Source organism: Excalfactoria chinensis, chromosome 1, assembly GCF_039878825.1.
Source record: "Excalfactoria chinensis isolate bCotChi1 chromosome 1, bCotChi1.hap2, whole genome shotgun sequence".
Taxonomy (NCBI): domain Eukaryota; kingdom Metazoa; phylum Chordata; class Aves; order Galliformes; family Phasianidae; genus Excalfactoria; species Excalfactoria chinensis.
The window spans coordinates 65247766-65274485 of record NC_092825.1 but is presented as its reverse complement, the minus strand read 5'-3'; the positions used below and the strand labels follow the sequence as shown (position 1 = coordinate 65274485).

The 26720-nt window shown below is 39.4% G+C and overlaps 1 protein-coding gene across 1 annotated transcript in view; it reads left to right on the top strand.

Annotated features, from left to right (window-relative positions):
* The window catches only part of ARFGAP3 (ARF GTPase activating protein 3), a 37865-nt gene extending 12433 nt beyond the window's left edge, over window positions 1–25432 (top strand). Inside the window, exons 7-16 of the mRNA XM_072333209.1 lie at window positions 114–173; window positions 2277–2323; window positions 3999–4144; window positions 7355–7480; window positions 8062–8184; window positions 13072–13209; window positions 14366–14489; window positions 15852–15942; window positions 22661–22782; window positions 23403–25432. Of these exons, the coding sequence (XP_072189310.1) occupies window positions 114–173; window positions 2277–2323; window positions 3999–4144; window positions 7355–7480; window positions 8062–8184; window positions 13072–13209; window positions 14366–14489; window positions 15852–15942; window positions 22661–22782; window positions 23403–23420 (995 nt within the window). The 3' untranslated portion in view covers window positions 23421–25432. The remainder of the gene's footprint in view (window positions 1–113; window positions 174–2276; window positions 2324–3998; window positions 4145–7354; window positions 7481–8061; window positions 8185–13071; window positions 13210–14365; window positions 14490–15851; window positions 15943–22660; window positions 22783–23402) is intronic.
* The last annotated feature ends 1288 nt before the right edge of the window (window positions 25433–26720 follow it).

The window sequence follows — 26720 nt, the reverse complement described above, 5'->3', positions numbered from 1 at the left end:
CTTAGGGTATCTGTATCAAGCAGTACTCTGAGGATGGTAAGCTGTGTTTTAGTATTTAAACATTCTAATGAGCCTTCTGGTATTCTTAGCTTTGCTATATGTTATATTTTCAGGTGGACCAGAACATGGACCAAGTGTTGATTGCCTTAGTACGTCACCAAAAGCCACAATAGGTAATGAGCATATGCAGAAGACAGCAAACAATATGGAGTGCCTATGTGTGTGTTTTTACTCAGAATATGTGACTGGGAAGGGACGTGAAAGTCCTACTTCTGTATTCTCTGCGTGAGTTAGTTTGAAAAATCAGAATCTGTTTGTCACGGAGTTATCTAGATCAATCGGTGTCTGTGACGGGGTCAGTAGGCCCGTGGGCCTCCTGGCTCTTAAAAATGGGAAGGGAAAAAGAGAAAGTGGTAGGGAGATGGGAGCTGAGCTCAAGGAAGGAAACAGGGTAGCAGCAACGATCTAAGGAGGAAAACTTATTTTACTAACTATGATATCGGAATGCAAAATAACACAATATAATACAATCTAATTGAAATTGAGGCTAATAAATAAGAGAGAGAGTGTTTTCTGAAGACTGAGAAGCCTACTTTGAAATGGAATGCTCACTGCTTGGAAGCACACCCACGCCTGCTGCCAGGCAGTGAGGGAGAGAGCCAGCATCACTTCCATGATGTATTTCCCTCTCTGACCATGAGGTCCTCTGGGATGTGTAGTTCTTCTCTGTGCTCCACATGATGTCATGATGTGGAATACCAATAGCAAAAATTACAAAACCACGGCACTGTTTTACAACCTCTTCTCTTAAACTGTGTGTATTCAGTTGAAGAATTCAGTTTTAGTCAATTGTGTTCTCGTTTTATCTGTGTTGTCCTAGTTGACTCGTTGAGTTTAAATGCTACAGATATTGCACCTAATAATGGTGACCGATAATGCTTTACATCTGTTAGCCTTCTGAATCTATACACAAGTGGAGCACTGTGCTGTGAATAATGGCCTGCTTTTTATTTTATTTATTTATTTATTTAAGCAAGAACCTTACGTAAAGCAAGACTACATGTTGTAGGTCCTTCTTTCTATCTAGGTGTAGATTTGCTTCTTTTTCAGGAAACAAAACACAACATTAGGCAGGAAAAGTCTTGTATTTGTAATGCAAGATCTTCAGTGTCTAAAATCTAAATTTGCATAACAGTGAGGAATATATCTTCGTGTATGTTAAGAAGCTGAGGAAAACAGAATAGAATTAAATACATAGGTGGTGTGTCATTTTGAGGAACATCCTGCAGGAGCAGGAGTATTGATTTTTCAGCAGCACAGTGTTAGTAAAGAAGTGTAGCTTGGTCTTGCTTAGTGCTTCAAGGTGATATGATCTTCATAGCTGTTTTTGTGTTCACTATTTTTTTAATGAGATGGAGACTAGAGAATAGGAATCTCTGCTACCTGTTTTTTCTAATTTTTTATCTATAACACAAGTTTTCATAAAACAAGTGCTTTTCTTACTTGTTTTGGACAAGGCAAGTTCTATCTTACACGCAGAATCTCCGTTCTGTGTATTCTTGTTCTGTCTATTTCCAACTAAATTCCAACTCTAAAGAGTTTTCCTATATGTATGAGCATTTAGTAGGAGTTGTTTGAAAACTGTAGTTAATTCAACTGTGACCTCATTAAAATACCAGGATCAGGAGCTGAGTCATGCTTTGTGAAGAGCGGGATATAAACTCATTTATTTTATGTTTCAAAGTTGAAACCAAAGCATTAAGGCTGGAACTTTCAAACTTTATATGTAAATTTAGACTCCTAATAGTACATCTAGGCAATTGAGCAAAATTGTTCAATTTAGTGGCAGTGTGTTGTCACTTGTAGTGATGTTTGTGGTTTTGTTGGTACATTTATGATGATCATACCGATATATTTCATTTTTATCACTGGTTGTTTTAAATGTAGGTAGTGCCTTTCTGTCTAGTAAAAATTTGTCCCAGAAGTGGTTTGGGATCAGGTAAAGCTCCAGTATGATTCAGAATGGTAAGTCTGTGAACTAATAAGCAGGAGGTGCCATATCTTCAATCAGAGGCTCTTTCTCATGTTTTCTTGGTAATAGTTACCCCTCTGTCCACTGTAATCAGTTTAGTTTCTGAATCTCTTCATGAAGAAGCTATAATCCTTTGACAATAAATTCAGAAACATATTTTGAGGCTGAAATTGTAGAAATTAACTTTTGCAGTTCTGAAATTAATGAAAGTGTGTGTTGAATAATGTACATTTCATCATTGCAGAGAACACCACCTTTATAAAAAAGAAGCCGAATCAAGTTAAGAAAGGGGTAAGTCAATAGAATTAACATTTTCTTTTTCCTCTCTGTATTACTGATCTATGGTAACAGTAAGTTACAATTTGAAAATGTATTATGTGAGTTAATACTAAACAGTACCTACATTGGTAATGACTTATAAAACTAAAATGCAATAAAGAACCTGCTCTACGTCAAAACAACTAATGATCCATTTCAAAATGAATAGTTTCCTTCCAACTCAAATGAGTTTGTGATTGCTAAGATTTGTCTCACAGATCACTGTTGTTTTGTAGCAGAGTACTTAAGATGCATGGGTTGTTATCCGATTTCAGATAAGTCCTGAGTGTGTTTGCATATATGCAGCTTACTGCACTGTCTAGACTCTTATACCCTCTGTCTTTTAAAAGATGAGTAAAATAAAAATGCCAAAGCCTATATTGATACATAGGCTTCATTCACAACCACAGTGCCTGCAACTTTATCCTTTAACCTTTACATGCCCTGTAACCTTTCTTCTTTCTTGTCAAATATGTTGACACTGTATTGTTAGACTTCTTTAGTTTTTCAGCTATGCTAGTTGACATTTGAGTTCTTTTTGTAACAAATCCTGAAAACAGAGGCATTTTCAGCAGCTCTTTTAAGTGGCCAAATGAGCACATATGGCTTAATCTGTCAATATAAGGTGAACCTGAGACATTGAGGCTTTTATTTGTGTAGCAGCTCTCATTTAACGCCATACTGCAGTATGGCACTTTGTTGGGTGTATAGATAACTTGCAGCAAACGATTGACTAGATTGAAACATACTATTCGTTGCTCCCACTAGAGGGCTTTAGTATACAAGCGGAGTTTCATGTTTATTCCAAGTGGCTGATGCAGCAATGTTCCCTTATAGTTAAAAGAACATAATGGAGTTCACAGGTGCACATGTGTTGTCAGGGCCTAGAATTGTACAATTCCGTGTGTACATAAGCCAGAGCTCTTAGTTGAAGACTTCACAGTGGTAACAAGTTAAGATAGGTGTATTGGGAAAATTAATATTGCTGTAGTGTTGCAGATGAAAAATTGAATGTATGGGAGACTGAGAGCAGCAGTTTTAGTGTTTTGCAGTTTCTGAATCTACATCATTTTGTCTGTTCATATTGGTAGTAGTCAGTGTTTTTTTATATAATAATTTATATTCATGTTGAAGTAATGAGCTAGAAATAGATTTATTTTAAAAAAACCATTGCTAAACTGTGCCCTCTTAAACTGACATGTTTATCCTTTAAAAGAAAACCAACATCAACTTGCTGTGCTTTGTTATATGCAAATACTAATTGTGCATTTATGAATTTTGCATACACTTATAGACAAAACGTGTGTATTTCTATCTTATGGTAAATGGTCAAATACCTACATACATGTTTATTAAAAGTATGAATAAATCAGCCCTTAGTACTAAGGTAATGCACTGGCCAGTGAAATCTATTTCAAAAAATCTTAGCTACTTCTATAACTTCTGTAATTATGAATTAAGTGAATGAGCATCAAATGGTTCAATTGCAACAAAATGTATTATATAATTTTTATGCAGCATAATCATTGTTGACGTTGTGCTATAGACTCCCTAGCAGAGTATAGTATTTGCTGTTGCTTTCAAAATGGATTCTTCAGTATTTTCTCAGTTGTAATCTTGTATTTTTATTTTCTTTAAATGAATCAAGCTTGGTGCCAAAAAAGGTGGTTTGGGGGCCCAAAAAGTCAGCAGCCAAAGCTTCAGTGAGATTGAAAAACAAGCACAGGCTGTGGATAAAATGAAGGAACAAGAGGATCTTCATAGCAGTAAGAAAATAGAGATGGAAGAGCCACTGTAAGTATGAGTTGCATATACAACAGTAAAGTACAATGCCTGATTTCTTGCTAATGAATTAACTGTTGGAATTTTAAATGGCACCAAAGGAGTACATTTGCAAATAGAACTTCAGTTCTTGATTTAATAAAAATCCCCAAATATGGATGGGATGTGTCAAAAAGTAATTGTTCCATCGCCCGTGTTACCAGAGGAGGCTCTCACCTCTTGAACTTTCTTTGTTCGGTACTAGTTATGTAGTTCATTTTTGTTTGATGTATTGAACTGTATAAACATTGTAACAGACTCACTGATTGCCTAGGAATCATACAGGTACTCTGTATTGTGTATGTATGTACTGGGTAAGGGTTTCTCTCTTGAAAGCGGAAGGTTGATTAAGTAAGGCTAGAATTGCCTGCTTAAGTTTCAGCTGTTTTATACAGAAACTGCCTTCACTTTCATAAAAAATTGTTTTGTGTCAGAGGCCCCATCTCAGTAAATAGGCTACAACTCTTTATTCTTAGCATCACATCTTAAAGATCTAAGATGCTTCATTTTAATAAACTATTGAGGCATTTTCTGAGTATAATTGCAATTACAAAATTAGAAGATCACTTGGAATTCATGATACCAAGCTCTTTGGCCTGCAATCTACTTCATGGTATTTTTGCACGCTTGTCACGTGGCCTCCACAGAAATTCATGTTTTGTGTGCATCAAAAGTATTAATCACAAGGGGATTTCTTGTTTTTTCCAAGTATTCTTACCACAAAAATCACATTCCTCACTGATTGCAAAAAATTACCAATAAACTGAATTGGAGGAACATGCTGCTAAATAAGAAAGAAAAACAATTGTTCGTTATTATTAGTGCTCTTTAATGATAATCTCTTTAATGATATTTTTCTCTTTGGAAGAAATTCACAGTAGTGATTCTGTCTCTGTATCAGAAACATTTGTCAGTACCTGATATGTGTAGGTCCACTGCAAATTTTCTGGAGTAGCTAGGATCCTCCAAAAAGGTCTGTAAATGCAAGGGATGCCCATTGAGCTGGGTTTATGTATCAGGTCTCAGTAGAGGCAAGGTAACGTTCACTGCAGGTTAACTTTCTGGGTTTTTAACTGTAGATGGCAGTCTATATCAAAATTAAAGAAGAATGAATGCTTTTTAAGTTGTTCGTGCCTCCAGCTAATTTGTGTGGTTTTAGTTGTAAAATCTTGAGTAGTGAGCTTTAGTAAATTAATTAGTTGTGACTTCGTTATGTGTTTTGAAATTATACTTTCGGTGCTTCCTTTTTACAGAGAGACCTACCATTTGAAACTTGAAAAGTAGTTTTATAGTTGGTACACAATTTCTTCATTTTCTGCTGTGCTGTGACGAAATAATACACTACTGGTATTATTATAAAACTAATAGGTATAGTGATGATTTTTAATCTGCAGAAAATAAGAGATGCTTTTATGTTCATTAAATAGATTTCATGAAGCAAACTGCTATCTTTTTACTTAAGTAAACTGCCGGGTAGATTTCTTTCAGTAGCAGTTTTTAAATTGAACTTCAGCAAACGTTTTCAATTTCCTCTATAATGGTTGGTTCTAAAGAGTAAGAATTGATCAAAGGCTTCCCTGGATATATTCTGTATTTTGATTATAAGTTCTTCTGATTTTACTGATTTCAAAAATCATTCAACAGATGACTGACATTTATTGTTCTCAGCATCTGAACATAAGACATAATGTAGTTTAGTTCTCACATAAAGCCTGATGAAATACCAAGCAAGTACTAAGGAGGTACCTCCCTTCCCCAGGGGGGTGGTTGAGTCACCATCCCTGGATGTGTTTAAGAGCCGTTTGGATGTGGTGCTCAGAGATATGGTTTAGCAGAGGGTTGTTAGAGTTAGGGTACTATGGTTAGGCTGCAGCTGGACTTGATGATCTTTGAGGTCCTTTCCAACCTGAGTAATTCTATGATCCTATGAAAGAATATCCAGTCATCACAAGTTCAGGTACGCAACCTCTGTCTTGCACCGTCCAGCAAGATATGAGCTTTATTAGGGGCATCTTATCCTTCTGTTTAAAGTTAAGTAATGACACATGGGGCCAGATGAAAAACAAGACCAGAGGAGTCCAGAGGAGTCCATTTCAGTAATCAAATGGCTTTGCTTTTCATTCCTGCTTCTGTACAAAGTGGATGGAAAGTTACAAGGAAAATGTATTGTTTTCAGACTTCCTGTTACAAGTAGAAGAGAAATATCAACAAGTATCTACAAGTAACGTCTATTTCCCATTTATTTTTCTTCTGACAGCATTCACTTGTACTTTATGACAGACTCATGAATTAGATATTGTTGTGTTCCTCATTAAAATTACTTTTTGTGTCCCTTTCAAACTAACAAATTAAATTTAAGCAGTGTTCCTGCAGTTCTGTGATCGTGATTAAAAAACTCTACCTCCTACACTGATACTGCTAGGAAATAATGAATACTGTTTTGAGGTTTAGAAAGGCCTGTGGCATCTCACAGCACTTACTGTATTTGAATTACAAGGATGTTTCAGGTGACAAAATGTGTTGTTTGCCATGGAGTAAAAAAGTACTGGATGTTCCAGAGTTTCCATACTAGAGAATATATTTGATATTCCAGTTACAATGATTCTCTTTCCCCCCTTCTGAGGTTCTTTTTTGACAATAGAGAATAACAGCATCATTAGAGAGTAAATGTAGTCTACCTCTACTGAAAGTTCTTCAGGTATATATCGCAGGTGTTAAAACCATTAGGAGCATGTAGAAAGATACAGCAGGGCCAAGCGGTGCACTTAAGGGAACTCATTACTAGAGTTGTATTGTGGTTACTGTAATGTATCAGATTTGGGTAATTTTGGTAATTATTTGGTAACAGGTACAACTCTGACAGTGGTTGACATGGTGGTAGAGCAAAACTGTACCCTGAGCCGTAACAATAGAATTTTTTACATATCTTTTGAAGGAGGAAAAAAAAGGCCAACTAAAAACCCAACCCTATCTGTTCTAGACTAGAGTACTGTTTAGACAGTATTCTCTACTACGTTTTTCACATTCTTATAGTTGGAATGGGATCGTGTTAATTATGAATATTTTCATAAGGACAGAAAACAAGATACAGTTGTACAATATGCATTACTTGTTTTCTATCAAGTTTTCTTACTGTTTTAAAATGATTTTACAATAACATTTAACTGTGTGTTTTTTTTCTAGTGTATCGTCTTTACGATTGGCCTACAGAGATCTTGATCTTAAAACAAAAGAAGAAAAGTTAAATCTATCTGGTAAGAAGAAAAATGAGCTAGAGAGGCTTGGCATGGGATTTGGCAGCAACAGAAGGTATGTGAAGTTCTGTATGCTATGTTTAAGTGGACTGTGGTTTTATGCAGATATTCTTGATTTTACTTTCTAAATGAAAAAAATATACTGAAGTTTGAAGTGTTATGGAAGTGTAATTGTCCAAGAATGGAGTATTTGTCAGAGAAAGGGGTAGGAGTTACAGTTTTCCAGACAGATGCTAACTTAAGTTGTAGATTGCCTGTAGGATTTTTGCTTTATTGAGCTGCCTGTTACGAGGGTAGCTGGAATGTTTTCATAAACATTACAAACCTAACTATAGTCTACCCTCTACATGCCGAAACTCTGAAAAATCGCGTGGCTCTTTTACAGCTGTTGGAATGGTTTGTGTATTCAAAAGTCTTGTCACTACTTCAGAGAACTAGCTGAGCTTTCAAAGGCTTTAGTTTTTTAATTTCCCATTTCTTCTTAAATGTTTGTAGAGTTTTTGCAATGACTGCAGGCTTCAGAAACTACATAAAGGCTTATGCTGTTTGTTTATTTATTTTAGAATGTGGGCTTTGTCATCTTTTCACATATATATATATATATATATATATTTTATTTTTTTTTCCTGTCCCCAGTGGCATTTCCCACTCTGTTATCTCAGATATGCAAACAATAGAACAGGAAACACCAACAGTTGCAAAACCGAAGAAAAAGTACATAGATGATGTAGAAGACTCCTATTTTTCTTCTAGTTCAAGGTAATTTATTGGCTTTATGTTTTGGGTGGGAGCAGAAGTGTTTGCAGGTTATGTATTTCAGTGTATGCTGTATATTTGAAACAAGACAAAAACAGAAGGTAATTGCACAGATATACACACCTGTTACGTTTTGAGGGCACATCCAAATAAGAAGTTGTAAAATAGGTGATCTCTCAATAACACAAACGTATTTAGAATCAGAATGGTTTGGATTAGAAGGAATCTTAGAGACCATCCAGTTCTGACCTCCACTGCCTCACTGTGTTCACATCCACTGACCAGTCTCCATAGATGTTCACCAAGTGTTGTTTAATGTCAGTGGGTGCAAAATCACTGTCAGATTACATAACAAGTCAGTCTCCCACCTATTCTTAAGTTCCCTTTAGGTACTTGAAGGCCACAATGAAGCCTCCCCAGAGCCTTCTTTTACAAACTGAAAAAGCCCAGTTCCCTCAACCTGTCTTCATGAGAGAGAGGTGATCCAGCCCTCTGATCATCTTTGTGGCCTTCCTTTGGACCTGCTCCAGCTGCTCCATGTCTTTCTTTTGCTGGGATCCCCACATCTGGATGCCCTTGTGAGGGCAGAACAACAGCCTCCCTCTTCCTGATGACTTACCCCTCTTTTCATGCATCCCAGGATACAGTTGGCCTTCTGGGCTGCAGGTGCTTACTGCTGACTTATGTCAAGCTGTTCATCCATTGTGTCCCCAGGTCCTTCTGTGCACAGCTCTCCTCAGTGAGTTCTTCTTGTCAATACAGATATCTGGGATGGCTCCAACTCAAGTGCAACAACTTGCACTTTGCCTTGTGGAACCTCATTAGGTTAACATGGGCCCATTTATCAAGCCTGTCTAGATACCTTTTATGGCATCCCTTCCTTCTGTCAGCTGCACAACACTCAACTTGGTATCATCGGCAAACTTCCTGAGGATGCACTCATTCTCGCTGTCTTTGTCATTGATAAATGATGCTGAAAAGCACCACTTCCAAGGTGGACCCCTGGAGGATGCTGCTCATCACTGGCCTCCACCTGGACATAAGAGCCACTGACAACAGCTCTCTGGCTGTGACCCCACCATTTCTTTATCCATCAACTGGCCAGCCTTCAAATCCATATCTCTCCATCTTAATGATAAGGATGTGTTGTGAGACCGTGTCAGAAGTTTTGCACAAGTCCAGGTAGATTACCTCAGTTGTTGTCCTCCTGTTGTCCACTGGTGCCGTTACTCTGTAATAGATGGCCACCAGATTGGTCAGATGTGATCTGTCCTTGGTGAAGCAGAACTGGCTGAGACACAAACACGGTTGCCGTGGAGTCAGCTCTTGAATGTACTGCTGCGTCACAATGCGTATGTAGTGTGTAGCGGTGTGATCTCCATGTAAGCACATCCTGTACACCACACTACCCCATGCGCATGCATCCCTACCCTCCCCCAGACTCTTCTGTTGCACAAGGGTTGTCATGTAGCACAGGGCAAGTTGCTTCAGCTGTGTTCTCATTCAGTGATTACCCTGTATCAAAATGTTCCTCCGCTTCAGTGGTTGCTGTTCAGTAGTTCTTTGTGTAAATACTCAGCTCCATTCTTCAGTTGACCTTGTTTCCCAACAGTCTTGTGTGTGCCATAATGTAGATTTCAGGAGGATCTGCTCTTACTCAGTTGTTTGTTCACCAATACCTTCAAGTTATTCTGTGTAGGACTGCTCTCTATTCACCCATCTCCCAGCCTTTATTCATGTCTGAGATTGCCCCGGTGCAGGATCTTATTCTTGGCCTTGTTGAATTTCTTGAAGTGTGCTCGGTCCCACATTTCAAGCCTTTTAGGGTAGCTCTCCGTAGCATTCCTGCCCTTCAATGTAATAAAAAGAAGGTACTTTTTCTGAGAAGTAGACTGAATTATGTGATATTTATGAGTTTTGACTCACCAGTTGTCCAATCCTGTCTAGCCTTTATTTGTGAAGAATCGGTGTATAAACTTTTATTGACCGTATGCAGAATCTAGTTAATATTTGCTTGTTTTGTGGAACTTCGATGTGTCTTCAGTGCTCAGTTGAAAATTAAATAAATATCAAAATCTGGTACAAGATTGACTGCTGTTGGCATCTTTTACCTATGAATGTGCCGAATGCAAAAAGAAGTAAATCTTGATATGTTGTGTGCTAGATGAATTACGTAGATATCTGTAGTCTCATAATACAAGACTTTGACTTTAAACATAAAATTAAGAAAATCTTAGACAAAAAAGTTTGGGTCAGAGCACAAATGCACTGCAGATGTTGCTGGGAAGGAGACAGCGAAGTGCCTGACATGCATTAATTGCATTCGTACAGCGGGACTGATAGAAACAGGTGGTCCTTTTGTAAACTTTATTGAATTGTTGCCAAAGTAACATGGAAAATGGTACCTAATTACTTGTAGGTAGGTAAATAGAAACTCAAAGGCTTTTATGTCATTACTTTGTTGTGTAATCACTAGCAGCACAATTGCAAATATGATACCAAGAGAACTGGCAGCAGTCTTCTAAAACGAAGCATGCATCTTCTCAGTGCTCCTCTATTTATTTGTACCTTCAAAAGAACTGTTACTGCTCTCAAATTATTTATAAGTCTACTAACAGACGAATTATGAATTATGGAAGAGGCTTTTTAATGTGTTTTGGTTCAATAATTAGAAGGCGAATTGTGACCTACCTGTTTTTGACTCTTGTGTGTATTGCAGCAGTAGTAGAATCTAATCAGAGTTGATATATCAATTCTTTCTCTTTAGAGAAAGTGTCAGATTGTTGGACATGGTAAGGTTTATAAGGCAGTTATCATTTATTGCAAGCTGTGACTTTGAAATAGACACAGAGTAACTTTACTGTCATCTCAGTATATAGCAAAAAGCAAAATAATTATGCTTGATATTAGTGCCAGTACATACCTGTAAGTCAAGCAAGATGTGTACCTTAAGATTTTAAAATATAATTAAACATTATCAGAATCCTTGGGTTTTGTTTTGTTTGGCTGTATTTTAAAGATGTTTATTAGCATAATAATAAACTTTTAAATTATTATTATATGGTGTTTCCTCCCATTTTAGTCAAAGCAGCTTGTGAGTAATCCCTTTCCAGTCCTGTTGTTTCAATGGTCTTTGAGGGATTGGATTGCTTCGTCTCCCTGCCCTCATACCCCCACTTTGTTATAATACATCCCTGTGGAAGTTTTGCAGCTGAGCGTCACTTCTTTAGGTGAGCAAGGATAGCAGCCTTGCAATGTCAGGTTTCTTACACTGTGCTTCTACATCCTGCTACCATAGGAACGTATGACACAATCTGCACTATCAGGCTGAAGGAGAATGGTTGTAGGAAAGCATATAGCGCCTTGCCGTGTTTCTGAGCTGTCGAGATCAGTGGCTGAGTGAGGCAGTTTGGCAGACAGCCTTCGCTCTGATGCTCTGCCACTTCCGTCTGGGAGTTTCTGCCCTCTTTTCATTTTGTGTGGGGTTCCACTGAAAACAACCTAGAATCACAGGAACAGGAAAAGATTGAATTAATATAGTGATGTGCCCCAAAGAGTGCTTTTCTTCCTTTCATTTCAGTTTATATTGATGACTCTTTCCGCGGATTTTCCAGCTGTATCCATACAGCGGAGAGATTTAAATAGTGCCTTTAGCAGGAAAAAAATGCCCTCAAAAATATTTTGCATGTAACATCCACTCTGTGAGGTGAAGTTGTGAAAATGAAGATTGCATCTCAGTGAGTCTCCTTTCTTGCTGGGAGAGAAAGAGAGAGATTTTTGCGGGAGTTAATCACAGATCTGTCCTTGCTCTTTTACATGTGCAGCCGTGGGAGACTTTACTGAAGGTGTCACATTTCCCATAAACTGCAAAAACAGTGTCCTGACTGTAACACAAACAGAGCATGTTTTTCAAATGGCTCTTTATATGAAATGTGGGTCCAGCTTTAATGCTTCCTGTTGTTTTGATCATCTTACCCCTATCCTAGTCATATCCAAACTTTAGGATTTTAATTTAGCCACAAAGAGAAACACTCAGTGCTTAGCGTTTAATATATATATGGTTTTCTTTTTTTCCCCAAGTGTTATCTGTATGTATGTAGATAATCAAAGAGGAAATGCTCAGGATAAAGTACCTTGTCAAACATGTTTCAGTTTTTTCCTTTTTTTTATGTTCCCTGCAGTTTTGATGTGCAAAAAGATTGTCTCAGTTGTTCAAATGAAACTGATTTTCAAGAAATATGTTCTTGATCATTGTTTAATAAAACATGTTCTAAAGCTCAGACGTTTCACAGTCACTTTTGCATACAAAAATATATAGGACCTGAGGTAAGGGCTTTCTGTACAGCTTTGAATTTTGTTAATGCTACAGGAAGTGGGAGCAGATTAACTTGCTGGAGGTAGATCTGTATGTAACTCTGAGATCAACCACTGTCAGCTCTGTGATTAGAAAACTTGGCCGCATGTGGACCCACGGCACCATCAGATGGCATGGGTTAGGTACATTTGAATCTCTAAAGTGCCTTGAAAGTGGTGGTGGCTTTATTCTGGTATATTAGTATGGAGTGCCTGCCAAGAGCACCAAGCATTTATGAACAAACTGGGCTGTCATGATGCAAAAACCCTGCTCGCAGGGCCTGTTGTGAAGTTTTTAGTGTTTGTCTGAAGTCAAGTAGGTGTCTTGACAGTGTTTTTTCCAAGTACTTTGCCTGACTCCAAAACAGATGGAATACTTAAGTTAACAAAATCTTTGCTATCTTTGATGAGAACAGATCTCTCTGGAAGTCCGCTACATAGATTCGTGGCCATATTCACCCTAAGGGGAAGATGAACTTTCCACTCAGTTAAGTGTAAGAGTGCCTACTTTTTCAATATTTCTTTTCTTTTATTTAGGTACTACGATTCTTCAGATTTGAGAAGCAACACTTTCTCTAAATGGGATGACAATTCAGATCCTTTCTGGAAGAAGGAAAGTAATAGTAGAGATATCGATGTAATATTAACTCCGAAAAATACAGGATTTTCAGACAGGTATGCCAAGAAATACTGATTTTTGAACAGAAAGTCCAAGTGTGCTAATACTGTTTGAATCCTGATCATAGTAGAGAGATTTTTTTTTCCAGTCTAGAGGGAGAACGTGGTCATAAAGGAACCTCCTGGCTGAGTTTCTTCTGTGAGCTGAATTTCATGTTCAGTTATGTTTAAAAGGTGTTCTCTGTTTTGATTAGTGTTGTGCATTGTATCTACTGGAGGTAGTTTCCTAAGTTTTTGCAGCATAAAGGTGGTAGGCAAAACAGAGAATGATTTATATTTGGTTGTTTCAAGAACATACTTGTTTTATTTGCTTTGTGTATTGCCTAATGAACCAAGTGGAGCCCAGTTCCCGAAGGAGTGAAACTCAGCTCTCAGGATCAAGAAATCAAAGAGACAACAGATCTAATTGTGGTTATAAGAGATGAATGTATTTCTTTGTGTGACAACAACTGTCTTCTCATCTTTTCAATAAAACAGAAAATGCAAGAATGTGGGCTTTTGTGCGATTGCCTGCTTTATTTGCTTCTGTTCTTATTTAAAACCATTTTTCATTTATCTGTGTGCTTAATGTAACTTTTTTTTTTTGAAGAAAAGCATATTCTGTTCTGTCTGAAAGACTGGGCCGGTGATACATTCTGCACAAGATAGGCATTGATGTTCATAATGCTGTTAGTTATTTAAGCTTCTTTTTTCCTTTAGAAAAAGACAAAAGCAGTTGAATATGCATGTTTGCTGAGGTAAAAGGCCGGATCTTTTCATACTGCTAGGTTGAAATGTGAATTTCACTGATGTTGTGTTTTTAGGTGGGTGTGTTTTTCTTTTGAGGCCTTGTGGAAATATCCTGTTATTGTTGATGTAATTTTGGCTTACCTTTTCATTGAACTCTAAAAATAAATATGGCAGGATTAATGAATTTCAGATGCTATAAGTTCGTTGTCTTGTAAAACTGTCACTGAAATTTTATTTACTACTATGTCAGACTAGTTATACAGTCCTGGATTTACGCTGATTTAATTTCTACATGCTGCTGTTTTATAAATCACAATTATACTTCTGGACTTCAAAAAATGAAGATGGTAGTAACTTCTTATTTGATTTAGCATTCTGCCATGATATAAATGTTACACCGCTAATGTGCTCTATTTTTCTTTAGGCCTGCATCTCGTCGTAAGCCTGACTATGAGCCATCTTCAAGCACCGATGAGGCACAAAAAAAATTTGGCAATGTAAAAGCAATTTCATCGGACATGTATTTTGGAAGGCAAGATCATGCAGATGTAAGTTGAAAACAGTGATAAATGTTACTGGACGTGAAGCTATTATTTGGCTGTAGAACAAGGTGGTGTTGTGCATAAAGAACAGGCAGTAAATACTTAACGATCTGTAAAATTGCAAAGTTTGTGGAGTTATGTCCTTTTGAAAATCTGTTTGATAGAAACGGACAAGTCTCCACTAACTCTGATGCTTTAGTATTTCCTCTCAAGAAGCTGCAGCTGCTAGGAGGAGCTTGCACCCAATATCATTCTTTTCTGGTAGAGGTGGTAGACTGTGGTTCTGCAGTCTTTGATTTAGAAAGAATCAGCCTGATGCTGGATGAAGCCCAGCTTCTTCCATCTCAAACAACAAATCTGATGCTAACGAACTGTTGATGAAAATAGCAATCTCCTTACAATTGTAGGGCTGCGTAAGCTTATAAATTGTTCAGCAAATGGCATATAATTGGATCAGCCTACAAATAATAATAAAACAAAAGCAGTAATACTAGTTAGAATTTTGTAGGCAAATAATCATTTTAAATATATATATATCCTTTTAAAGAAAAAATAACGATGTAAATACTGGTATAAAATGATACAATCTTTGTATCACCATTCCCAAGGACTAAGAACTGGGAGAAGTTTAATTAAAATCATTATGTGTTCAGCAGGGAGAAGGCTTCAGGGAGACCTCACTGTGGCTGTGAGGGTGACTGACTTTTTACATGACCTGGTAGCAACAGGACAAGGAGGAATGGTTTTAAACTAAAAGAAGGGAGGGGTTAGGTGATAGCAGGAAAATTCTTCACTCAGTAAATAGTGAGACACTGAACAGGCTGCCCAGAGAAGCTGTGGATGCCCCATCCTTGGAGCCACTCAAGGCCAGGTTGGCTGGGGTCCTGGGCAGCCTGAGCTGCTGGATGGCAACCCTACTTGCAGCAGGGGGTTGAAACTGGGTGGGCGTTAAGGTCACTTCTACCCAAACCATTGTATGATTCTATGATACAAACATGTTGTGTTGCCAATGTGATGCTAACTGGAATGTCTTTTCATTCCTAGCTGCTGATTCATATGTTTTGTTGTGATTTTTAGTGATTGAATAGTGCCTTGTCCTCTGCCTGGTCAGCAGTATAAACTTTTTTAGGGGAGCTAACACTGAAGTGGCCTCTCAGTGTTGCAGTGGCAGATGTCACTCTTTGATCCATTCAGAAATGAGTTGAAGAGAGGACAAACTCATGCTGTATAAGCCACATAGCTTCTAAACAGTAGCTTTTAGAATAATCAACTTCAGATGGATTTTTATGTTTAATAGTCTCATTATTTTACTTCAACTCTCAAAATGCCAGCACACTGTTAAAATACTTTTTCTTAATTCTTTTCTAGTATGAAGCTAGGGCTCGACTGGAAAGACTTTCTGGAAGCTCCTCTATAAGTTCAGCTGACTTGTTTGAAGATCAGAGAAAGCAACCAGCAGGTACATATTTAACTGGGTGAGAAACCATAGCGTGCTGTGGGATGTACTCCAATACTCTGCTGCTAGTTGTGGTATCAGAAAGCTATTTACTGCTGTATTCTGCAAAAAGTATGCTAAGTACAATATGCATTAATATTGCCAATAGATCAAACAAGCAAGACAGGTATAGTCTTTTCTTTTTTATCCAGGAAGTTCATTTATTAGATAAAAAGTGACGTGTTTTCAGTTCAGTGTCTTCAGTATTTTACTGCAATTTTTGTGATATGTTGCTTTTTTTGTTTAAGAAAACTAACAAAAAAAAACCCCAAAACTCTACGATAATCTTTTATAAGAACGAAGGAGATGACACCTAAATTCAGGTAATCTTTTGAGGAGTTAGCACGTGTGCCACATGTAATAACAGTATTGAATCTACTTCAAACACTGGGCTTGCCAAATAATTATGTAAATGTTGCAAGCTGTTTGACAGTTGAGAAGGTTTGTTGGAGTACTTTAGGCTGGAGAGTATGTGTCATTAGAAATGAAGAAGTATTGGACAGATGGAAAAGCAATGTTTAGGCTATTGAAAAATCTCACTGTTTTTTGACATCCTGCTACTTATTCAACAACATAGTATCATTTCAAAATAGGTTCTATCCTTTCTCAGAATATGATATTTGAGGATTCTGCTCATTTATATGCTAGGTGTGTCCATGTATACCTGATAAACCTCTCATCATATTCCACATAAGGATACTTATAGGCAATTCTACAAAGTTTATCATGTGTATAGAAATTGCGCACATGTTTATTCCTTGCTACCTATTTGGAAGGGCTCTTAGGGCATTTGGAGTACAGAGATTTCTTATGAAAGAATGCATGATACTTTCTTCTATTTCATGGTTAGTTACTCACTGCGACTGGCATCCTTGTTATGTAATTCAACGGTGAATTTGAAGTTATGTTACAAAGTGGCTCAATTTCCTGTGTAGTTACTGCACTTCTGAGCAATAAAAGTGAGGAAACAATGCACCAAGGATTATTAGTTCATGTATTTTAAATTCACGTTATATTTCGGCTCTAGGACCTGCCTTTCCTGCTTGTTTTTCCTGTTACAATCCCCTTCTTAAAGGTTATTTCAAGACAGTGACCCTCGTAGCTTGTCTGTTGTTGGATTAATGTCAAGATCGTGATCAGTTCCGAAAAATAAATGTTATCAGAAGACCGGAGGCTGACAAGAAATGCACTGCTGTGATTCTGGGGTCCTTGCCAATATAGACTATCTTGAAACTAAAGATGTTTTCATGAACACTGCTGAGATTTTACATCACAGAGTTTCCGGATACCTGTCTTTATATAGAACACTGGAGGATCTAGTTACTAAAAAGATAAGGCTGCAAAAAGGAGTCTTTATTTTGTGCGTGCGTATATATATATATGTATTTTATACTGTTGCTTTTGAAAGATGGCACGTCAGGTTGGCTTGCAAATGATGATTGCTGCAGAGATCAGCTTCAGGGCAGGTAAGACTGCGCTGGGTAAGGGACCTAAAGCAAAAAGGCTAACCAAAAAGCTCTTTTTAGGGCTTTTTTGAAGCCAGTGAAAGCAGTGTGCTGGTGCAGGGGGCTGGCAGCTTGTGGGTGGGCTGCTGAACCAGCAGGGGTGGAGCTGGCTCTGCCCACTCTTGAGCTGACCTTGACTCCTTTCTGTGAGGCTTAAAAGCAGCCTTTGGGAGGGTGGAAGCTGGCTTTTGCCCGCATAAAGCACCAGGTGAGAAAAGGATGTTAGTGTCCGTTGATAACAGGGAGGGAAGTCTGAGTGTGAGCACAGACCATGCTGCCCATACATTACTGCAGCTGTTGGTGTGGGAGGTGGGTCTTGTGCAGTGCTGTTGTCTTTGCTCACAAGACCAGCTCTACTGATAGCTCTCCTGACAGACCCTGAGGCCACAGTTTCAAACATGGTCTCTACCAGATGGCAGGCTTGCCTTAAGAAGACTGTAGCAATGCAGGTGACACAGAGGGCCCGCCCAAGAATGTGGCAGTTCAGGTCTGTGGCTGCAGGTAGTGCCAGATCCTGCTGCTGCTGGGGGAGGATGGGAAGGATGCCACTTGTGTGAGGTGTGAGCAGGTGGATGAGCTACTCAGTCTGGTGGTGGAGCTTAGGGAGGACGTAGAGAGATTAAGAACCATCTGAGAATGTGAGCATGAGATCGACTGGTGGTGTAAATCTCTGCAAGAAAGATGCAAAGATTGCACCCCCCCAGACTGTGGTGGACCCACTCCCTTTCCATAGTCAACTGAGGGAGCCAGCTTGAGAGAAGAGAAGGAATGGCAGCAGGTTCCAGCTCGGTGACACAGGCAACCCCCATCCCAACCTACCTCGGTTCCCCAAATGCCTCTATACTAGGTTTGAAGCCCTGAAACTGTTGAGAAAAGCCTGAGGACTATCAAGAAAGACTCCAGGGGACTTGGGCGGGTAGTTGAAGGAACAGGTGTGCAGGTGGCTTTTTCTCCTATACCTTCAGTGGCAAAGAAGGATACTGAGAGATCTGGAAAACCCACCTCATAAATAAATGGCTAAGGAGTTGGTGCAAACACAGGAATTTTGGTGGTTTTTTTTGACCATGGGGCAATTTACTCAGCACCTGGCATGATGGCTGCAAATGGAAGTAGCCTGTCTCCAAGAGGTCAGAGGGTCCTAGCTGAGGAACTGGTGGGTCTTATTGACAGGTCTTTAAACTAGGTATGAAGGGGGAAGGGGACAAAATGAGGGCAGTTGGGGTTGAGTGGGTAGTTCAAGGTTCAGAACAGAGCTTGATGGGTGAAGAAGGTGGAGTTCAAAGGGATGGAGAGGGGCGAGGGGGGAGCTACTTCCCTAAAGTGTCTGCACGGTAATGTGAGCAGCATGGGAAATAAACAGGAAGAGTTGGAGATCTGTGTGTGGTCACAAGGCCATGATCTCATTGCAATCATGGGACATGGTGGGACAGCTCACAGGACTGGAATGTTGTCATGGAGGGCTATGTGCTTTTTAGGAAAGATCAGCTGGCAAGGCAGGGTGGTGGAGTTGCTCTTTATGTGAGAGAGCAGCTAGAATGTATTGAACTCCACCTGGGGGAGAGTGATGTAGCAGTGGAGAGCTTGTGGGTGAGAATCAAGGGGCAGGCTGGCAAGGGTGACACTGTTGTGGGTGTGTACTACAGGCCCCCTGATCAGGAAGAGGAGGAGGTTGATGAGGCCTTCCATAAGCAACTGGAAGTAGTGCCACGACTTCAGGCACTGGTGCTTATGAGGGACTTGAGTTATCCAGATATTTGCTGAATGAGCAACATGACCAGGCACACACAGTCCAGATGGTTCTTGCAATGTGTTGAAGACAACTTTTTGATTCAGGTGGTGTTGGAACTAACAAGGGAAGGGGTGTCACTGGACCTTATTCTCACTAATAAGGAAGGACTTGTTAAGTAAGTAAAGGTCAGGGGCAGCTTGGGTTGTAGTGACCATGAGATGGTGGAGTTCAACATCCTGAGTGGAAGAAGCAAAGCAAAAAGTAGGATTGCTACCCTGGACTTAAGGAGAGCCAATTTTGATCTCTTCCAGGACCTACTTGGAGCTATCCCATGGGCTAGAGTGTTAGAAGATAAGAGGGCCTGTGAAAACTGGTCAGCATTTAAACAGCTCTTCTTCCAAGCTCAGGATCAGTGCGTCTCTGTGAGCAAGAAATTGGGAAAGGGTGGCAGGAGACCTGTGTGGATGAGCAAGGAGTTCATGCAGAAACTCAAAGGGAAGGAGAAGGTCCATGAAATTTGGAAAAAGGGCCTGAGCACTTGGGAAGAATATAGAAATGTTGTCACGGCCTGCAGGGATGCAATGAAGAAGGCTAAATCCCACCTGAAACTGAATCTGGCAAAAGTGATAAAGGATAATAAAAAAGGTGTTTTTAAGTATGTTAACAGTAAGAGGAAAACTAGGGAGAATGTGCGTCCCCTACTAAGTGAGGGGGGTGTTCTGGTAACAGGAGATGCTGAGAAGGCAGAGATTCTGAATGCCTTCTTTGTTTCTGTCTTCAGTGAAAAAGCTCTCCCTCAGGAATCCCTGAGATGTGTTGGATGCCATCTCCAGACAATTGGAAGAAAAGGAGGTTATCAGGAGTATTCAGCATGGGCTCACCAAGGGGAGGTCATACTCGACCAACCTGGTAGCCTTCTATGATGTTGTCAGTGGATGGGGGGAGAGCAGTGGATGTAGTCTGCCTTGATTTCAGCAAGGCATTTGATAATGTCTCCCATGACATCGTTATAACAAAGCTGAGGAATGTGTGGGATAGATGAGTGGACAGTGAGGTGGGTTGAGAACTGTCTGAGCATAGACAATCATCATTGGTGGTGCAGAGTCCGGTTGGAGACTTGTAAATAGTGGTGTTCCCCAGGGGTCAGTGCTGGGTCCGGTCTTGTTCAAAATCTTCATCAGTGACTTTGATGAGGGGAGAGTGGCCACCCTCAGCAAGTATGCTGGTGATTTGAAGTTGGGAGGATTGGCTGACACACCTGAAGGCTGTGCTGCTATTCAGCATGACCTGGTCAGGTTGGAGAACTGGGCAGTAAGAAACCAGATGAGGTTTAAAAAAGCAAGTGTAGGGTCTTGCACCTAGGGAGGAATAATTGCATGCACTAGTACGGGTTGGGGGATGACCTGCTGAAGAGGAGCTCTGCAGAGAGGGACCTGGGTGTCTTGGTGGACGGTAGGTTGGCCATGAGCCAGCAGTGTGCCCTTGTAGCCAAAAAGTCCAATGGCATACTGGGGTGCATTAAAAAGAGCGTGGCCAGCAGGTCGAGGGAGATGATCTTTCCCCTCTACTCTGCCCTGGTGAGGCCTCATCTGGAATATTGTGTCCAGTTCTGGGCTCCCCAGTACAAAAAAGACAGGGATCTCTTGGAAAGAGTCCAGCGGAGGGCCACAAAGATGGTGAAGGGCCTGGAGCATCTCCCCTGTGAGGAGAGACTTAGGGAACTGGGTCTGTTTAGCCTTGAGAAAAGAAGGCTGAGAGGGGACCGGATACAGGTCTAGAATTATCTGAGGTGTGTGAGGCAAAGTAGGGAGGCCAGACTCTTCTCAGCAGTGTGTGGAGACAGGACAAGGGGAAATGGCCAGAAACTGGAGCAAAGGAAGTTCCGCATGAATGTGCTCAAGAACTTCTTTACAGTGAGGGTGACGGAGCACTGGAACAGGCTGCCCAGGGGGGTTATGGAGTCTCCTTCTCTGGAGATATCCAAGACTTGCCTGGATGCCTACCTGTGTGACCTGGTGTAGGGAACCTGCTTTGGCAGGGGGGTTGGACTCGATGATCGCTGTGATTCTGTCATTTCAAAGGAAGCTGGAAAAAAAGGAGTTATCTACCTCTGTTGTTTTGTTTGTCTGGGAAACTTCTTGTAAACTAGAAAAACAGGGGAAAAATCATTTGAAAAGAGAGTAATTTCATTCCCTTTACTCATATGTTATTTTTATTAACATTATTCTGGTTTTAATAGGAATAAACAAGCTGAAGCATATATTCAATGGAATGGATACGGTTACAGTTCAGAAGTAGAGATATGTCAGTGATAGTGAATTTTTGAATGATTTTTTGAAAAGAAGCAATAGGCAATGTGCCCGTGTGCTATTGGAAGGTCTCTGGGGAGAGGAAGCTTGCCAAATATGAAAAGGGGAGCTGCAGATTCTCTCTCTGGGGAAAGAAGAAGAAATAATAATAAAGACAGTCAGTATAAAGAAATGCTTTTGCAAGCCAGCATGTGGAAATACTGCTGAAAGGAGTTGCAGTTCTGAAGGATGTGGTGTCTGCAGCTGGGTGAACTTGTGTGCAGGTTGATAACTGTGTGCGAGTTACCAGATGTGCTCTGACTGACCAAAGGTATCGATTGGCCTATATTAGGGCTGCAGATTAGTCTTATTTGGAAAATGGTTTATTTTGATATGCTTCCTCTCAGGAACCTCATTTATTCATGAGATCGTAGTTGTGCAAGAGCTCTTTCACTGACATTTGTGTCCTTCACAGTATCAGACATTTAGAAGACTTAAAAATACTTTGCAGAATTTAGCATGCTGATAATTCTTCTCACTAATGAGCATTTGATTGTAATTGTGTGTTAATATTTGTCATACCGTTTGTTTTGAAACACCTCTGATTTCTGTTGTTTTTAAACCTGTAATTCTCATAACAGCAGTAGATGTAACACTGTTAATAAGGAGGGTTGGATTGCCAGCTTTGTTGGGCGGTGTGAAAACCTGCTATGTAAATGACCATTACTGTAATTCCAGAGAATTTTCGGTCTGTGGATATAGTAAACAGCAAGCAAAGCGTGCCCATCTATGCACACAAATAAAGTTCATTACTTCTCCTTCGTCTCCAAATCACAACGTGAGAACAGCTGTTCAGGGTACAAGACACTGCAGCAGGTTGGAAGCACTGGATAAAGCGTGTCTCATCCAAACATACGTTGCTTAACTGGGAATGTAAAGTGTAGAAAATGACAGGCTGGGTGGAAATACAAGCTAATGAAAAAATAAAAAGCAAGGTGGATTTAAGAAATTTAAGGTTCAGACCTACTGTTTCCTGTAGTGGTTATCAGATGTTCATCTTTAGTCCACTCAGTAGCATACTGTATTTCTCAGGGGAAGAAAGAAGTCTGCTTTTCATACAGAATTGTTTTCTTTTTGTCTCTGGGTGTTTGCCCCTTTAGGAAGTTACAACATTACGAACGTCTTACCTTCTGCTCCTGATATTGCCCAGTTTAAACAAGGAGTGAAATCAGTGGCTGGAAAGCTTTCTGTACTCGCTAATGGAGTCATGACATCTATACAGGTTAGTACAAATTGTGATATCTTACACTTCAATTAAAGTTGTCTTGTAGGCATCTGATGTCATAGATCCTGCTGTGGATTATTTTGGGGAAGGAAAGAATGAATGAAGTTCAGTTTTGAACTTCATAGAACTGCCATGATTGACAGTAGTTCTTTGTAATTCTAGAAGTAAATCCGTAGCTTATTGCGCACCTTCTTTTTGTTTCTTCCCTTGTAGAGAGTGCTTTTTTCCTTAAAACCTAAACACAATTTCCATGACAGAAGTTGTTTGCTGTCATCTTACTGTTACAGCTCCTAACTCTTGTATTGGTTCTGATTTGACAGTAGTACTTTAGGTCTGTACTAGGGCACAAAATTAAAGCATCTTATTCTCCATCATGTAAAGCTTTCCTGTATTTTGGTTTTCCTGTATGAGGGCATTGGGAGCTATTTTATATTTGAAAATCAAGCTAACTATCCCTCAGTATAGCTGTAAGCTCCAGTTCTTCAAAACGATGGCCGGTTTTCTTAAAGATTTTAAGAATTAAACTGCAGTTTATTTCACTGCCGTAAATGAAACTGATTTCTTTCAATGGAAAGCATGTTTATGTCTGGTTTTTCTTTTGTTTGCTTGTTTTCTAGGATCGATATGGTTCTTAACAACTTGCGTATTGATTAAGTACACTAAAGAAGAGTTTCTCTTCAGATGCACAAATAATCACACTGCTGATTTGAATAAAGGTTGCCTTAAGACTGTTAATGTCTTTAACTGTTCCAGCCTATTTTTGTGCAGCTTTCTGGAGCGGCATCTTTTTATTGCTATTTTGTCTTTACAGAGCAGAAATCATGTAGCAACTTGTTACATTGCATATGCTTTTATTTTTCTTTTCCTTTACAGTCTTGTATTTCTCTTAGTGACCTTGATGTTATGTTAGATGCTGGGAGCTTTATATTATTACTGCTTTTGTCTGTGAGGCAAGAAATAGAAAGAAGGATGAGCACGTACATTAGAAGTGAGCTTTCCCAATAGAAACCTCTGTGCACCTGCATCCTCAGTTGCCAGACAGATCTTCTAGCTGTCTTACAGGCTGTGGAGAAGAAAGTAAGCCTATGCTGAGATGGTATTTAGCGGACTGTAACAAATCATAGAATGAAGTTAAACCTGCATTTATCAGGAAGTAGAAGCTCTTGCAGTCATAAATTGATGTGTGTTAAGATGATGGGGATTAATGTTTTAAAACAATGTTTCTGCAAGAAAATGTTATGCTTAATGTGAGGTATGGGGGGGAATAAGGCACCTGGTATTTTGAATAATAGATTGTTCTCACAACTAGATAAAATCTATTTATTCCTGGTTTGAAAGTTATAGAATTTGCAATATGGAATCCTTAAGTGCTTTAAAAACAATCTGTATTGTGTACACATGGAAAAAAAAACTTAAAGTATATAAAGGGCCTAATAGAGTAGTTAGTAAAATGCTTGTTAAAATGTTCAGAATAATCACCGTTTTTTGATAAATAATGAAGTTTTGGATGAGGAAATATGTTAGAACTGTGTTTTAGACAGTTTAGTTTTTTTGTTGATGACATCTTGTATAAAAATGATGAGATCTTAAAGGAAAAACCTCACAACCAAGAATGAGCTCAAATGAATTCTGTTCTGTAACTTGGTTTCTTAATTCAGATTTGTAAACTGCTGATATCTAATAAAAAATTGACATAAACTGATTTTTTTTAAACTAAATTCTTACATGCAGGTGTCAGTCTCCAGCTTTCTAAGTACTACCGCCTGTATTCCATACAGTGATCTGGTAAAATTAACCTTTAATTTCAGTTAGTGAAACCAACTTTCTTATTAAATTGCTACAGCAGTAGAAATCAAAGCACTAAGTGGGATGGAAAAGAAAGTTTCTGTATTCAAACGTGTCGAAATACAGTTCATGTTGTGTAGATGTATTTGTCTTTCTGTTTCTCAGTGCCTCACTTCTTCTAACTTCTCTTGAAGCTCTTCAGACTTAAGCTGAAAATGATGATTCTTTTCTGAGAATAGCAGAAGTGTTTGTCCTGCTCAGTTGTAGAGGTTTACACTTTGCTTCTTCCTTTCCCACTCTGTAAGACAGTTTTTCCTCATGTAAATAGAAAACGCCTTATTACACATAAAAATGGCCTTGTTTTCAGATTAGCAGTCTGCCAACTGCACCCAGTGGCTTGCAGAAGAGCTGCTCTTCTTACAACTAGACTGCATGCTTATACATTTGTGTGTGGATAGAGTTGCTTTACTTCAGGCAGTGAAGTATAATTAAATGTAGTTCTGCCCCTGCCCCCATCTCTGTCCTTTCCCATCCTCTCTTTTGGTTTCTCTTATATTAAACACGTAACTGAGATCACCTGCATAGAAATAACTATGGATGCTTACTGTTTATTTTTTTTTTATCATTGTAATACAGCAAACCACTTACAGATGGAAAAATGTGGAAAAAATGGTATTTTCATTACAAAAGAACAAATTACTGAAGGAAACAATTGCAGAGTTACCTTGTATGCCATAAAACAAGTGTAACTTTGTATAAACTTATGTGTAAGTGTATAAACTTCCTCCCTCTTGCTGCGATCTGGGGAGTGCCAAGTGTTGAACAATTCAGTATTTTCAGAAATACCGTCCAGTTTAACGTCATTTGGATCTATGCCTTCATTTATTGTTGCAGATTCTCTATGGCAACCCATTACCACTAATACCTTCTCTTGACGTAGTGACTGGATATGTAGCACTTAACCTCTAATGCACCTCTTTGTGTCATTAATAATCCCCCTCAGGTGTCACTGTTTTATCATGTGGAGGTGGGGAGGACTGCCGTGTACACTGGAAGAGCCGACTTTAACTCCTCAAACTGAACAGAATCATGGAATGGCTTGAGTTGGAAGGGGCCTTGAAGATTATCCAGTTCCCACCCCCTTCCACAGGCAGGGCTAACACACACCAGTTCAGGCTGCTCCAACCTGGACTTGAGTGCCTTCAGAAATGGGGCATCCACTTTTCAATCCTGTCTAGGTGCCTGTTATGGCATCCCTCTCTTCTATTGGATCAAGTGCTCCGTTCACCTTGGTGTCATCAGCAAACTTGCTGAGGATGCACTCAGTCTCACTGTATCATTGATAAAGATGCTAAAGAGCACCGGTCCCAAAACAGGTCCCTGAAGAACACCACTCATTACCAGCCTCCACTTGGACATAGAGTCCTTAACCATAGCACTATGGCTGTGACCATCCAAACAATTTGTTATCCATCCAATAGTCCAACCTTCAAATCCATATCTCTCTAAGTTAGAGATAAGGATGTGTTGTGGAACCATGTCAAAGGCCTTGCCCAAGTCTGGGTAGATGACATGCATTTCTCTTCCTTTCTCTCCACCAAAGCTTATATACTATATACACCAGCGCTTATATGAAAGAAGCTCTGTTTTAACAGATTAACTGTATATAATTTAAATTAACTATATTATATATTTTCTATGTGGCCCAAGAGAATTTGTCTTAACTCAGTTAGGATGAAGCAAGCCAAAAGTTTGGACGCTCGTGCTTAACATGGTAAGTGTTGTTGCTTTCTTACCAAGAAGATGTGAAAATAGAGAAGCATTGCCCTGAGGAGGCCTTGTGATGCTCAGTGGCTAGTAGGGGGCTTTGCATCCTGTCTGCAAACCAGACAAGAGCAGTTATGCCCCTGCTTTGCAAGACTTCTTCAGGAGCCTCTTTGCTTTTAGAGAGGAAGGAAGGAAAGGAGCAGTATTTGGATATTCCCTTCACCTTATCTTGGCTTGCAGCTTAGTACTGAAGTTCTGCAGCACTTTTAGCTATCACGTTCACATCAGTTACCTACTTACAAACACCTTGCTCTTTGAGAAGCATTCCTTTGCCTGTTTACTGTATTGAACACCAAAAGGTGGAGGTATCCCGCAGTGCTGTG